At 39.7% G+C, this 16818-nt stretch overlaps 1 protein-coding gene across 4 annotated transcripts in view; it reads left to right on the forward strand.

Moving 5' to 3' along the window:
- Positions 1-16818, forward strand: part of Ubr1 (Ubr1 ubiquitin ligase) — a 63771-nt gene that overhangs the window by 23344 nt on the left and 23609 nt on the right. For all 4 annotated transcript variants that reach the window (XM_088259999.1, XM_088259998.1, XM_088259996.1 and 1 more), the window contains exons 7-15: positions 577-673; positions 1561-1703; positions 2810-2905; positions 3543-3766; positions 5101-5280; positions 5929-6125; positions 13429-13636; positions 14509-14685; positions 16361-16684. In XM_088259999.1, coding sequence (XP_088116125.1) covers positions 577-673; positions 1561-1703; positions 2810-2905; positions 3543-3766; positions 5101-5280; positions 5929-6125; positions 13429-13636; positions 14509-14685; positions 16361-16684 — 1646 coding nt within the window. The remainder of the gene's footprint in view (positions 1-576; positions 674-1560; positions 1704-2809; positions 2906-3542; positions 3767-5100; positions 5281-5928; positions 6126-13428; positions 13637-14508; positions 14686-16360; positions 16685-16818) is intronic.

Below are 16818 nucleotides of genomic sequence, written 5' to 3' on the forward strand. Positions count from 1 at the left end.
CTTTTTATTTAAATCCGTTTTGACATGTGTTTCGATGCTTTCTGCATGCATGGAAACACGTGTCAATAGATTTTTATAAATATGTAGTGGTATTTACCAAGTAAAACTTAAATTAAAATTATGTTAGTTTAATTTATTGCACTTTTTTTACTATATAATAATAATAATAAAACCCTTATCCGCACCCCAATGATGCATAGGGCACTGTGTCATATAAACGCAGTGTTATCTTGATCGTTTACACATGAAGGAAAGGTGATCAGGCCTCCGCTTCAGGTACCAGTCCAGGGTAGTATTGAATAAATATTACAGTTAATAAATCACTTATATTTATTTTACCCCCCTTGGGAATCGAACCCGGGACCTCCAGAACGGTAGCCGAGCGTGCTGACCATTACACTACGGAGGCGGACATTTTTTTACTATAGTTACTATTAATTACATCTCTAATAAATATAATGTCATTTTAATGATACACTCTCCTGTATTTGTATTGATGGCAATGTAAAAAGCTCCCGACAAAAAGAGTTTTGGAAGGAAGACAGACATACATTGTAATAATGCCCTCCGTTTCAGATTAAAGGATAATGAGCAAGACCCCTTGAGAATATTGGAGCAACCCGACAGCTTTTGTACAGTCCTTTACAATGACGAAACACACACTTTTGAGCAGGTACAGCAAAACAAATCCTTTTTACTTATTTTTTTTTTTACAAAAGTGTTAATAATATTAGTATATAACCACTCACCGAGATTTTTATGTCTACCGGTTTCGAGACGTACCCGTCTCTTCGTCAGGACAATCACTACCACAGCATGCAAACATTACCACCCTTCACCACCATGGCAACATTTACACACTTAAAACTATACAAAATGTTTAACACATGCAATGTTTGGTCGACCTGAAGACCAACATGCACTAATTTTTTTTCAGCACAAACATGCGTTACGAGCCGAGATTAAACATGCATTAGAGTTATACATATTAATAAACCAGCTTATATACTCTTAGGATGAAAGGAGTGGGCGGGGTTTGAATTGGATATTGAAGAATTGGATATTGACGAATCTAGCTTAACCGATGTTGAATCAAATAATGGACTTTAAGTAAAATTTATTTGGTTGTTAATTAAAGGAATATTATTTTTTAATGCTTTCCGAATATAAAAAATCTCCATATTATTTAGTTTTAACCCTTTATTATTAGTGTTTAGTATTTTTACTCCCGTGTTTTTTTTTGAAGACGTGATTTGAATCCATGAGGTGATTCTCAAATTCGGAGAAGTTATTATTGTTTAGACATCGTATGTGTTCTTTTATTCTTATATTAAAATTACGCGACGTTCTACCAATATATTTAGAAGGACATGAATCACAAGTTGATTGATATATACCGGAGTTGTCTAGGATATTGTTTTTATCTTTATTATTTAAAAGGATTTTCCCAATATTATTATTAGTATAAAATGCCGGTCAAATCCTTTTTACTCTTTTTACTCAGGGCCTCTTTGTGAGGCAAGTCTGGAATGTAATCTGATGTGTCCGTGTGTCTTCCAGGTCATCACAACTCTCACCCGCGTCATCAAGTGCACCCAGAGAGACGCCATAGAATATGTGACCAATATAGACCGGGAAGGAAGATCAGTGGTCAAGTGCTCCACTTTTCAAGTGTGCAATGAGCTCAAGCAAGAAATTGAAAAGTAAGTCATTGGTAACTTCGCTGCATGGCACTATAACACTGCCTGTTAAGTGACGGCTATTCTAGTTTCCTATCAGATCTTTCCAGTGTGTTATCACTAAGGACAAGGTATTTCTACCCGTTCGGTCGATTGATGCTTAAGGACGAGAAGGGTATTATTTTAACCTTCTGCGCCGGCCTCATGTCAAAGGCAGAAACGTAGGAATTGTACTATTATGTTTTTATATGAATATTATATACCAATCTCTTTGTTAAGCTCTTAACTATATGTACATAATTATCAAATCCCGTCGCCAGTGTTCGCAGTCGTAAAAAATACCCGTCCTTAGTGTGTTCTCATTCTCATTGTTTTCAGGCGGTTTTTTCATCAACTCCGACCCTAATTAGTATTCTAATTAGGGTCGTATACTAATCACCTAATCACAAGTAACCGCAAACCCAATTCCCATCTGTATAATGTTTTTTGGCGACTCGCGCTCTACCAAAAGTAAGCAAATGGAACTAGAAAAGTAAGCAAATGGAACGCTTATAAGCGTCTCACGCTCTCTACCAACAGTATGTAAAAGATGCTTATCATTTTCAATGCTTTTTATTGCATTGTTATTTCACAGATTTTTAATATTTTCATTACTTGTGCTGCATTGTGAAATTCTACATGTTAGAAATGCGCGCTTTCCTTTTCTTTCTTTTCCATTTAACCAGACTGAGCAACAGCGACACGTAGCCGGGTGCAGCTTGTAATAAATAAATATTTCAATAAAGTGAAAGGTCCTATTTAGGTGTGGACTGTATTTGATTTCTTCTCAATTTATTGTAACAGTTATGCATTTGATTTAAGTAGTAAATGATTCGGATATCCGGATTGGCTACAAGTTACCCATAGAACGAGAGAGAATTCATGTCAGTCAATACCTTTATAACCTTGTCATAATAACATGAATTCAGTCGCAGTAACGCTGCAAAAATAGTTGCCAGTAATAAAGACAAATAGTACTTAATCAGTTATGATTAAGTTCTTATGGGAAGTAAAAATTGCCGACCAGGTATCTTTTATTTATTTTAAGCCTATATTTATTTTAAACTAATATATTGATTTGATATTTGCAGATTCACGTCCCGACATAACAACAGAAGTTTAAAGGTTCTCGTAGTCCACACACATGTTGTAGCACATCAGATATTTGCCATGAAATTACTCCAGTGGTAAGTTTACATTTTTCTTTTCTTACTATACCATAGCTTAATAGCTGTCTTCAGTTTATTGGCAGCCGCTCTAAACAATTATTATATAAATACTAAAATATCAATACTATAATACTAATACTTGCAAGAATACAATAGAAATTATCAGAAATAAATTAGATTAAAAGTGCTAATATGAACTACAAATATTTGATTTTGACAGAAAACAAAAAACGAAAAGATGAAAATGAAAAAAGTTCGTAAATATGTAATGAGTTATACATTTAAATGAAGAAGGTACTTAGATCTTTTTTAATAAATAATTTAAGCAAAATTTAAAATCAAAACAAACTTAGGTAATTAATGTGTAACATGTAGTCTTTGTGGAATGAATTAAACAGTTTTGGAGCTATGAGTGTGCGCACGTCTGGATTTGCAAAAAGGGATTTCTAGTAAATTATTCATTATTTGGCTAGATCTATTAATGTTTTTAGGAAATAAATGTTGGTGCACAAAAACATATTTTAGACACTGTTGGCAATAGATATCTCATAGTTCCAAAAGTTCAGCTTCCTGAAATAATTGGTTGGATGGAAAAGTTAAATTTGTTAACAATGCTTTTAATATACAGAATCTATCATATATGTTTTATTCTCAGGATGCAGTCGTTTGTGTCTCACGCGGAAGGCTTCCGTCGGGTGCTCAGCTCCGCAGCCCTGGCGCCCCGTCCCCCGGAGGCGCCCGTGGCCGAGGGGGTGCTGCTGCGCGACTGCCAGCTGTGGAAGGCTGCGCGGACCGCGTGGCACCGCCTGCTCATCCGCGGGATGCTCATGGACTATGACACCAAGAAGGCGCTGGCGACTGTCTTCACCAAGAACTACGGTATGCAGTGATAAGAAAATGTCTTATTTCCCTGGGGGTCCATGCTTTGTACCATCACATAAACAACTAACTACTCATGGGAGTCTAAGCAACGCCGCTAGCACACATTTTTTTTAACATCATATGACTTCAGCCTAAAAATGATTGTAAAAAAACAATGTCGGTATTGGATTTTACATGAAATATTTCATCGAATGCAGTTGTCATGACGATCTACACTCTTAAAGCCCAATGTACAATAAATCGTAACGTAATTTTCTTTAAATCCAGGTAATATTTGACGCAGTTAAATTTTTTGCTTAAAATATCATATTAGTATGGAAAAAAAAGTTGTTCTTCTAAATAAAGATATGGTTTTTGAAAAGAAAACAGTTTTTGAAAGGTAAGGAGGTATAATTTTTTTTAAAATATATAATCTTTAAAAAAAAAAGTTTTAATTCCATTATATATTCTTAAATAAAAATTGCTCGTGGAAACACATCCGGCCCCTTGCACTTATTCACGTTCTGGATTTGAATGTTTGAGATCTCAGCCTTAACTGTTTTAGTGTTAAGATTTTTTCTTAAATGTATGCAATAACTTTTTGCAAAAGTGGTCTATTTAAAATTTAGTTAAAACATTGTAAGGGCGAAAAAAATAGGTTTCTCACAAATAATTTATTTCTGTTCTTTATTAAAAGTCAGTTAAAATAGTTTATTTCTGAATTTTATTGACAGATGGAAATTTTAGAAATGCACACGCTGTGACACAACCTCCTGGCTCGACTGCCAAAATACACTGGCATCATTGTCAGTATATCGTTTATCATTATCGTATATCGACCCAGTTTCTCCAGGGTATGCTTGGCTACAATAGTTTAGAGACTAGAAGGAATGTGTATTTGATTACGCATTTTTATCGATTGTTGCGCGGTATGATCGATAATCCTGAAATTATCCAGAGCATTGGTCTGTATGTTCCCGATAGTTACCTAAGACAGCGTCGGCATAGATTGTTTCACATTCCTATACACAGGACCAACTTGCCGATGGTTATGCCTGTAGGAAGAGCTACCGCTATGTTGAACAATATCACATTGGATATTGATCTGTTCCATGTGTCCGAAGGAGTTTTCCGAAGCGAGATTCTTCTACACATTTAACAAGAGTCTTCTTGCGTAATTTTTAATTTGTTTTTTTAATGTATACGCCTTAAATGTTTGTAATGTATATATTAATTATTAAATAAATTGAATTGAATTGAATTGAATCGACGATTGGCTTTTGCCAAAGTGTACCAAAATTGATATATCCAGTCAAAACTCCAATGTTTGATAATATTCATTCTGTTGACAGGGTTTGTGATGAAGGACTTCATCAGCGACGACCACGACCACGCATTCTCCGTATCCTCGCTGTCTGTGCAGATCTACACGGCCCCGACACTGGCGCATCACCTCATTGCCAACGAAGACGCTCTCTTCATCCTCCTGAACACTTTCCTCTCAGAGTGCACCAGGAAATGCAACAGCCAAGGTAACATCTTAATTTTTAATTGGATTAACTTTACATACCAAAATTTAAAAATAATGATAAATCTGTATGACAATATTACAATAAATAAAGCATCCCCCCTATTGTCCATGTTCCCACTAAGAAACAACTAATCCTTCCTTATTTATGGCCAAAGGACACGACTCTCAAATTTAGTTTTATAATGATGTTGAATGCATTGAAACATGTTGCTCACTCCTTTCAAGAACTTCATAAATCAAAAAACTCGATTTTTCAGGAGAATGTTTTTAAAGTTTAAAAATATAACACACTAAATCAGAAATAAATATCAAGCCACTTGTTGATCTTTTAACTGTGCAACAGATAAAAATATGCCTCTTTTGATTTAGTACATTTTCTGGGCATTCCGAAAACATGCACAGCCAAAAATTGACGATTCTTTATTTATGACGTTCTTGAAAGGAGTGAGCGATGTGTCTTAATATATTTTAATAAAAATTCAATGGGAAATATAGTCGTTATCCAGAGACAAAGTATATTTTTATTTATGTCCATCTAGCTTTGTTCTCCTAATATTCTTATGTATTTGGTCTTCACTCATTGTGTTGCCATGTTCTAAACATGTCGATCGCGAGTCGCCGTTTTTTAAAAAACTTATTTCCCTCCCAGGCAAGCTGGAATTTGAGCGCAACGCGTCCAACATGACGTTCAAGCGCGCCCAGTTCATCCTGTACGACCTCAAGTACCTGCTCAGCGTGCTGCCCGAGGAGTGGACGGACGCCCTCCGCAAGGGCTTCCTGCAGGGCCTCACCCTCATCCTGAACCTGCTCACCATGATGCAGGGCATGGACACGGTCGTGCGACAGGTAGAGATTATGGTATAACCCGCCGCTGACTTTTCTAGAATGCCGCCACATCGTGTCGCCTAGAACGCCCGGAAACCGTAGGAATTTGGTTCAGTCAGATTACAACTCACATGTTACTGTGCGTATTCTGTAAAGCTGTTCAAAGTCAGACAGTTTAACGACGAGTCATCAGTTTAACCTTTCTCTCTTACGGTGCTAAAAAACTTCCGCGTGCAACGGTGATATCGCTCACTCCTTTCAAGAGCATCATAAATAAAAAAACCTGATTTTATTGGAGAATGTTTTAAAGTTTAAAAATATAATACAATGTATTAAAGATAAATATCAACCCACTTATTGAACTTTTTACAATGCAACAGATCTTTTTAGGTGAAACCTGAATGTTTTTTCTCCATTTGAAAAATATTTAATAAATTTAAAAAAATAATTAATCAATAACCTTTTCTTCAAAATACAAAAACAATATTTTCTGCCCTGTAGCGGGTAAATATTAAGTTAAACATATGCCGCTTTTACTGGGCATTCTGAAAACATGCACAACTAAAAATTGTCGATTTTTTATATATGACGTTCTTGAAAGGAGTGAGCGATATGTATTTTGTAAACCATATGAAAATGTGATTTAAAAACAGGAAAAATGTGAATTTTTCCTAAATGTTGCTTTTATTGACCATAGTTGAAGTTGAAATGTAACAATTTTGTAACATTAGCTTTGGTAAATATCTGAAAATGAGAAAAAAACAAATACATCGCAAGTAGCCGCAATAGCTAGCGTAGCGACATGACCGCCATGTAACACAATGTGCGCACGACTGGTGCTGTGAACACGCTACGACATGCGTGTATACGCAAAGCATAGCATGCACGCACACACTGAGAAACGTTTGTGTATTAGTGATTTTTCCCAAATATTTATTTCCGTCGCTACAAACGAATAACTTTATATTATAATACTTTTATGTAACACGTAATTATATTACGGAAGAATACAAAAATTCTGAGCCTGTATCTATTATATTTTGTATTGATATTCTCATTTTAAAAGTCGAGTTGTAGTAAATACATATCACCGGGAGGGGAAGGTTAAAATCATGAGTTTTCAAGTAAATTTTGGCAAGAATCCAAGAATCGATAATGCTAGTCCTCAGAGAAAACCTAGCTGGCTCTCTAACTGCCAAGGCGTGTGCTGACCAAATACATAACTTACGATGCCTTCTACGGCAAAGTAACGAATGGAGCTGCGTCCTCACCTGCTGCTTTTGAGAAAGCGTTTGATAGCCCGCACAGGTCTTCTCTGTGGAACATCATAGAAGCATGTGGAGTTTCATTATCTTTCTTCTTCTTTTTCCATGTTCGCTCCCTAGGTGGAGCATATGGCCAACACGAGTCGTCTCCAAGTCACTCTGTCACGCGCCATCTCCTTGGCTTCCTCCCAGGTCAGTCCGGCGTCTCGAAGTTCCGCTGAGTATAGTCGGTGAATGGTCGTCAGCGGCCTTCCGGGGCGCCGGAATCCTCGGGGTTGGAAGAAGAGACATGAGGGGTTGATGCCCTCAGGTGGCATTCTAAGGACATGTCCCAACCATGTCCACCTTCTTCTCTTCAGGACTTCCAGTATGAGGGGCTGTTGAGTTCTTCTCCTCACATCGTCATTCCTGACGAAGTCATACCACTTTATACCCAGTATTCGCCTCAGGCATCTATTTTCAAAACTTGCTAGTTTCTTGCTTTGAGCTTTGGTGAGGTGCCACGACTCACATCCGTACAGCAACACTGTTAGGATGCAGGCATTAAAGAGACGACACTTGGTTTTTGTCGAGTAAAGCAGTGAGTCCCAGACATTGCGCATTTTATTGAATATAGCTCCTGCCATTCCGAGCCGTACATTCAGTTCCTTCTGGACACTACCATCCTCCACCATGAGTGTTCCAAGGTATCTGAAGGTGTCGACTCGAACGAGCGCTCGTCCCTCACAAGTAAGATGTTGATCTCGGTCCGGACAGGCTGAGTTGCACATGACATTGGTCTTTTTGGCGTTCACTCTTAGGCCTAACCGAGCGGAGTTTATTTGGAGGGAGTCAATTATATCTTGCAGGGCTCCGATCGATGTATCTATTAGAACTGCATCGTCCGCATATTCTAAATCACATAATTTCTGAGCAGGACTCACTGCAATTCCTCGATCCGGTGGAATTGACATTCGTAGGATGAAGTCAAACATGATGATGAAGAGAAATGGGGCTAGTACACAGCCTTGCTTCACCCCAGTAGAGACCTCAAATGGTTCACTGCACACATCATCTATTCTAACGCAGCATTCGCTGTTAGTGTGAAGCGCCCTGATAATGGCCACAATTTTGACAGGAACTCCATATGCTTCTATGATATTCCAAAGAGAAGACCTATGCGGGCTGTCGAAAGCTTTTTCGTAGTCTACAAAACAGCAGGCAAGGGCGCAGTTCCATTCGTTACTTTGCTGTAACAGGCATCGTAAGTTATGTATATGGTCAGCGCACGCCCTGCCTGGTAGAAAGCCCGCTTGGTTCTCTCTGAGGACTCGCATTATTGGTTTTTGGATTCTTGCCAAAATTATTTGTGCCAGAATTTTTCCAGGAACGCTTAAAAGAGTAATGCCACGGTAGTTATCACACAACAGCGGATCACCCTTTTTGTGGAGGGCTATAACTTCCCCGTTTACCCAATCCTTCGGGCACCTTTCCTCTTCCCATACCTTTGAAAGTAGGTGATACAGGGGGTCGAGGAGAGCGTCCATGCCACTCTTGACGTATTCCGGATGTATTTCGTCGACACCAGGCGCCTTTCCGTTTTTCAGCTTTTTAATAGCTGATATAATTTCAGTATGCGTTGGAGTGCTTTGCGAAATATCGTGTGCTCGCGGAATGTTCAGTTGGGCAGAGACTGAGGGCACATGGAGGGGGTCTAAGGGGGGTGGACGATTTAGCACGCGGCAGAAGTGATCTCTCCATATGCTTTTCACGCATTCGGGCTCAGACTCGATTTGGCCGCTCGGGCCACGAACTGGGCCTGCGGTCGGGGGCCGCTTACCACAGATTTGGTGCGTAATCTTAAAAAGCTTAGAAGTATCACCTCTACGGGCTGCTTGTTCGGCTGCTGCTATTTGTGTGTCCAGGGAACGGCGTTTATCCCGCCTTGCGGATCTTTTGACAGCCAGGTGCTTCCATTTATATTGCGCTCGGAGACTTTCGAGCTTACCCTGGTCAGTTTCCGCATCTTTTAAGAGTTTTATGTTGGCCCTTTCTTCTATTAATTCCCACGTTTCATCCGACATCCATTTGGGTCGATTTGACGGCTTCATTCCGAGAACCCTTTGAGCTGACGTAACTATGGCTGTTTTGATGTTATGCCATGTGCTTTCGATAGGGTCATTATCATCGGAATGTTGCTGCTCGAGTCCCTCCCTGACGGCGATATCATAGTTAAGCCAGGACATTGTCTCCTTCAGCTTATCAATGTTGACCTGACTCCTCTTCTTTGGCTTGGCAGTGCGGTTTAATTTCAGCCTTATTTTGCCTGTGAGTAGCTCATGATCACTATAGATATCGGCGCCTCTGTATGTGCGGACGTCTAGGAGTTCTCTACGATGGGCTGCAGTGTAAAGAAAATGGTCAATCTGCGTTTTTGTATTGCCATCGGGAGAAGTCCAAGTATACTTGTGGATATTTTTGTGAGGAAAAATTGTACCACCTATTAAGAGCTCATTTAAGGTTGCGAGTTCGATGAGCCGCTCACCGTTATCGTTAATGCAACCGAGGCCGTGGCTACCCATCACTGTTGGACCGAGTGCTACGTTGGTGCCGACTCTTGCGTTAAGGTCTCCCATTACAATGACGCGGTCCCTTTTCGGGACCGAGGATATTGCGGAGTGCAGAGAGTCGTAAAAAGCATCTTTAACGTGATCGTCGGCATCTTCTGTGGGGGCATAGCATTGGAGTATGGTTACAGAGCTATCTGTGGTTTTGAAAGTTGCGCGTAAAACTCTTTCAGAAATTGGTTCCCATTTTTGGAGGCAGCGAGCCGCTTTGTCTGTCATTATAAGTGCCACTCCCTGTCGATGGTACTGCTCTTGTCCTGAATAGATGATTGTGTGTTTCTCCAGCAGTTTCTTTCCTGAGCCTTTCCATCGCGTCTCGCTCAGTCCCAGGATGTCCAATTTGTACATCTTCATGATGCGAGTAGCGTGCAGGTCTTTTCCAGGAGTGCGCATGGTTCGCACATTATATGTGCCAACGTGAAGCGTTGCACTGTTGGAGAGTAATTCCTTATCTTTAACATTATCCTTTTTACGTTTGCCGGGCCGTGAGTCAGGTGTTTGTGTCCGAGGCTGACTTGTTGTTGGTATCGTAATCATGTTTATTTAAAGAGACCGGGTGATTAACCCTGCGCTCTCGAGGCCTGGGCAGGTGCCCTGAAGGATGGCTCATCCTGGTTTTTCTGTAGGGGTGTATTCCTTCCCTTAGCTGGGGGGGGTCTCGTTATTAGGCGCCAGACAATCGCCTTTCGTCCTCTTCCCGTTAGCTACAGTTTTCGCCAAAGGCTCTGACTGCATTACCAGGACCTACGACGGGGACGTGGGAAGAAGGGCTTGCTAGGGGTCTACGGTCACTAAGGGCCTGAAGGTTGGCTTTTCTCAGCATTTTTTAGGAATGTTCTGTCCAGCACAGAATATACCACTGAGGCCATTTCCCAGCCTTTAAGGTCCCATTATCAGACCGCTTCATACTAACTGCGAACGCTGCGTGAAAATTGATGATATGATCACTCGTAGGTCTCTTCAGGGGTGAAGTGATGTTTTTTTTTTTTAAGAAAAAGATAAATGTTTGTGTTTTTATTATTTACACAAATATTTCAATTTCATACTATTTCTGTGAGGTTGATCGGCTCATTATTTAGGTGGAGACTGACCGGAGCATTTCGTCGTTACATAACGCGTTACGATGCGGGCATTCAGGCAGTCAGTACACCGAGCCGAGCGCTCCATCCATAGTTTGGGATGCTCGCCGCGAGCGATGTTACGACGTTATGTTACGACGAAATGCTCCGGTCAGTCTCCACCTTTAGAAATAGGTATCAAATTGTAGTAGAATGGGTTCGAACCGAGAAACTCTGACTTAAGAGTCCGCGACACTAACCACGGGACCACAACCCGTTCATATACATGATTCAGTCATGTTCAACTTCATCCTACAAATGTCAATCCCATCTAGTCGAGGAATTGCAGTGAGTCCTGTTCGGAAAATATGCAATTTTGAGTATGCTAAAACGTCAATCAGAGCTCTGCAAGATATGATGGACTCCTTCCAAACAAACTCCGCTCGGTTAGACTTAAGAATGATTTCCAAAAATTTTAATGTCATGTTCAACTCGGCCTATCTGAACTGAGATCAATGTCTTACCTGTGAAGGACACTCTTACTCACTCTTAGTCGACGCCTTCGAAAAAATTGGAACATGGAACACACATGGTGGAGGATAGTATTATCCAGAAGGAACTGAACAAAAAGGTGGTGACTGACCGGAGCATTTCATCGTAACATAACGTCGTAACATCGCTCGCGGCGAGTATCCCAAACTATGGATGGAGCGCTCGGTTCGCCGTACTGACTGCCTGAATGCTCGCATCGTAACATGTTACGTTACGACGAAACGTTCCGGTCAGTCTTCACCCTAAAGCTCGGAATGGTAAAAGGTCAGAAAAACGTCAAATCATCTTTTTTTGTGAATCCGGCTCCTAGATAAATTTTTATTTATCTAAGTTATATCAATGTTAAATCGACTTAACTTTTTGTAACTGACATTCGAATCTTAGAATCACAATAACATTTCAAGTAGTAGTACTATGCTTCCATGGAAATGTTGACATATTAGCGAGTTATGTTTTGCCTTACGCCATTGATTTTAACCAAAAAAAACATTTCTCACAAAAAAAAATGAGTTACCGACTTCTCATTTTATTAGTTCCATAACCATCAAGACATGAGTTTTGTAGCATAGTCTGTAGATTAGTAATTTATTTATTTATTTAAACTTCATGTACAGAAAATAAATAAGTACATTGGCGGGCTTAATGCTAAAAGGCAATATCTTCCAACCAATTAAAAATAGACTAGTGATTTTGGTCAAAACGTTTGATACCTTATACATATAGCTGTTTGCAATCAGAGGGTAGATAGTACTTGAACGTTTAAAAAATAAACATAAATTACAAATTGATGATAATAAGGAAGGCAAAGGAAAATGGGAGTTTAGGGAAGGAGGTAAAGGGAAAAACTAAGGGATGAGGTTTGATGGACAGTTAGGATTCTAATGATAGATAGTAATGTCTCCGACGTTTCTTAAAAGTTATTAGAGCAGGTGCATTTGTATACGCGGAGAGGTAATTCATTCCATAGTCTGGCCGCTTGGACAGAGAAGGAATTACTGAAGAATTATGTGTTATAGTGGAGTAATTCATTATAGCCTAGCTTAAATTTGTTATTTTTGGCCCCCAATGTTACAGCATCCGACAGCCTCTGTATCAGCAATTCGACTTGATAGCATTAGTTACAGCAGTGATCGGCAAATGATACAATTTCTGTACATTTATACATATCGCTCACTCCTTTCAAGAACGTCATAAATCAAAAAACTTGATTTTTCAGGAGAACGTTTTTAAAGTTTATAAATATAACACAATGTATTAAAAATTAATATCAAGCCACTTATTGAACTTTTTAAGGTAAAACCTGGAGGTTTTTTCTCCATTTGAAAAATATTTAGTAGATTTTAAAAAAAAATTAAACAATACCTTTTCTTCAAAATGCAAAAACAACATTTTCTGCCCTGTAGGAGGTAAATATTAAGTTAAAAATATGCTTCTTTTGCTGGGATACAGTACATTTTCTGGGCATTCCGAAAATATGCATAACTGAAAATTGACGATTTTTGATTTATGACGTTCTTGAAAGGAGTGAGCGATATGGTAAACTTGTAATTTTAGTTTTGTTATGCCTCCCCAAAAAAGAGACTGAGCTCTTGTGCTTGGAGAGAGTTTTACACTCAAAGCTTATTGTTTTATTTGATTAATGGTATAATAGTCTTTCTATTTTCTTTTATATTTTTTTTTAAAGATTTATATGTAATGGGCATTAACTTTTTTACTAAGAATTTTGATATTTTCTAATTTTTTTTATTTCTTTAGGGAGTTTTTTGAATATTTGATTTGGTTATTATACTTTATTTTCTGTATTGAAACATTACCCAGAGAGCTAAATGAAAATGTGTTATAGGTCGGTCAGCACATGGAGTACGAGCCGGAGTGGGAGACGGCCTTCAACCTGCACATCAAGCTGGCCACGGTGATCTCGCTGGCGCTGGAGTGGTGCGGCGCGGACAAGGTGGTGCTGGTCAAGGCCTACCGCGCCACCCTCAAGAAGCTGCACGACAATCCTCCACTCGCCAACCCGACAGTCCCCACCAAGACCACCGTGGTGCACGGTACGGACCTCCAATTGTCATCCTATTAGACACACTTAAAAAAAAATTATTATACTACTACCCCGCAGGGGTAGGCGAAGAGAATAGAACGTCATACCGTTCATGCATCTCCCCATACGCACCCGCTGATTATTTTGACTCCTGACCCGGCCGCTTTCAAGTATTCGACATACCTGTTTGTGCCAAGCTTTCCTCGGTCTTCCTCTGCTTCTTTTTCCAACTACATTTGCCTCAAAAATTTGTTTAACTGTCTTTCCTCACTAAAATTGTTCCACATATCCAAAACCATCTCAACCAACCGGATGTTTTTATATGAATATTATATACCAATCTCTTTATTAAGGTCTTAACTAAATGTATAACCTTGTACATAATAAGCAAGGTAAATAATAAATGCAATTCCCATCTAAAAAAATATATATATATGTCATAAATCAAAAAACTTGATATTTCAGGAGAACATTTTTAAAGTTAAAAAATATAATACAATGTATTAAAAATAAATATCAAGCTACTTATTGAATTTTTTACTGTGCAACAGATCTTTTTAGGTAAAACCTGAAGGTTTTTTCTCCATTTGAAAAATATTTAATATATTTTTAAAAATAATTAAACAATACCTTTTCTTCAAAATGCAAAAACAACACTTTCTGCCCTGAAGCAGGTAAATATTAAGTTAAAAATATGCCTCTTTTGCTGGGATATAGTACATTTTCTGGGCATTCCGAAAACATGCACAACTGAAAATTGCCAATTTTTTATTTATGACGTTCTTGAAAGGAGTGAGCGATATGATTATCAAATACCGTCGTCAGCACACAGGCATAAAAAATAGTCATCTGAAATGTGTTAATGTGCATGTCTTGTTTCAGAGTTGGCGGACCACAGCGCCACCTGCATCCAGTATGACGTGTCCTGCCTGCACGTGTCCATCCACCTGCCCCTGAGCCGCTTCCTGGCGGGACTCCACCTGCACCTGCACAAGTTCGGCCTGACCTTCGACAGCCCCGAGTTCCACATGCCGCGCCCGATCCCCGAACAGATCATAGGTACTTCACAGACCTTATCCATTCTAATTCTATCCTCCCGTTCACATTTCCCAAATATATTATACTAGTCGTTCTCTCATTATCCATTCCTCCACATGTCCATACCACCTTAAAGAACTTTTCTTAACGCTTACTGGTCCAATGTCGAATCTCATTTCACATAAATTTTTTCCTCTTAGGTCCCATGTCGGATGTTGTTCCACATTTTTCTCATCATTAGTATTATTTATTTAAATTCCTTACTTACTTATAAATCGAAAAGAATCGAAAGTAGAGCAGACATCGCTGCCACAAAAAACGCGCTTAGAGTGTCAGAAATGAAGACTCTGAGAAGCATAACAGGCAAGAGTCTTCGAGATAGAATCAGAAATGCCAAGATCAGGGAAATATGCTAGATCGAAGATGTCGTTAGGTGGGGAAGGCAACGAAGAAGACAATGGTATGCGCATGTGAGGAGAATGGAACCATCCAGACTCCCCCACATCGCACTTTACGGCCAACCCCATGGTAGACGACTCCCGGGCAGACCACCAAAGAGATGGGCCGATAGCTGGGAATCGACGTCGCAGGAGGCTAATCCCTCTTAAAAACAGGCCGCAAGGCCTATAATAAGAAGAAGAAGAAGAAGACTTACTTATAACCCTTATCCGCACCCAATGGTGCATAGGGCACTGCACCGAATTGATGCAGTGTTTTCTTGATACTTTCTTGTTACTTACATGAAGGCAAGGTGATCACTCTTGCGCTTCTGAACCAGTCCAGGATAATATTAAATAAATATTACAGCGTAAAAATCACTAATATTTATTTTCACCCCCCCTGGGAATCGAAACCGGAACCTCCAGCACTGTAGCTAAACACGCTGACCATTACACCACGAAGGCGGACAAAATTTTAATTCCAAGCTTACATTTTTGTCACTCGTATCAATTACAACAGTATGTGGAGCAGAGGACAAAAGAATTTTTCCCAATTGGAATGTAACTGTCTGCCTAGATTATTTTTTTTAATTTTGAGGGACCGGAAAGGGTTAATCTTTCAATTATTTTTAAAGGTGTCTCAACTTGATGTAAAACATGTATGATTCTTCCCTATTTTGAAGAAAGAAGATGAAAGTCTGATGGTCAGAATGATGAACGTCTCATAAGGGTATAAAGTGATCGCTTAAGCCAGCCAAATGCCGGGTGGTCAGCCCTGGGATGCTCAGCCTTCCATTATAAAAAGACACCTTTGAAATTAACATATTGTCTGTAGGGTGAATAATCCTATATAATAAATAATTTTAATATTTATTTTAATTTATCCCTAGTTTTTACAGCGTTATTTTCTTTTCTAATATATTCATTTTTGATTTTGTCATCTTCAGCGATGGATACGTACATATCCATCCCTGAAGATGACAGGTTCTTGTCGAAACCAGTTGGGGAAAAGTACCAAAACTAATATCTTCATTTTTGATCCCGTCATCTTCGGGGATGGATAACCACCCTGATCCATCCCTGTTAATGACAAGTTTCTTGTCAAAACTGGTTGGAAAAAAGTACCAAAACTAATATCTTCCTTTTTTATTATCATCTTCGGGGATGAATAAGCACATATTCATCCCTGAAGATGACAAATTTTCTGTTGAAACCGATAAAAAGGTTCTAGTTTTAATTTGATATCGTCCTTTCAGAGCCCGTGCTGCGGACGCAGGCGATGATAGCGCAGGTGCACGCGGGGCTGTGGCGCCGCAACGGGTACGCGCTGCTGAACCAGCTGTACTTCTACCACAACGTCAAGTGCCGCTCGGAGATGCTGGACCGGGACGTGGTGCTGCTGCAGGTGGGCGCCTCGCTCGTGGAGAGCAACGAGTTCCTCATCCACCTGCTCAACAAGTTCAACCTGGTCAACTGGGCGCACCCTGACTTTGAGATCAACAGCCTCAAGGCGCCCGAGGAAGACAGCATGCGCCAGACCATCAGCCTCGTCGAGGAGTTCCTCGGCCTCTGCATCATAGGTACTAACTACTTCTGTTGCTCTTGGGATATCCACTCCCAGCTTTTTCTCCACCTTTGTTGCGTTGTGGTTAGTGTCGCAGACTGTTGAGTTTCTGGGTTCGAACCCACTCTACCACAATTTGATACCTATTTC

This window comes from Brachycentrus maculatus, unplaced genomic scaffold, assembly GCF_059751285.1.
Source record: "Brachycentrus maculatus isolate JH-2025_06_01 unplaced genomic scaffold, ASM5975128v1 h1tg000122l, whole genome shotgun sequence".
Taxonomy (NCBI): Eukaryota; Metazoa; Arthropoda; class Insecta; order Trichoptera; family Brachycentridae; genus Brachycentrus; species Brachycentrus maculatus.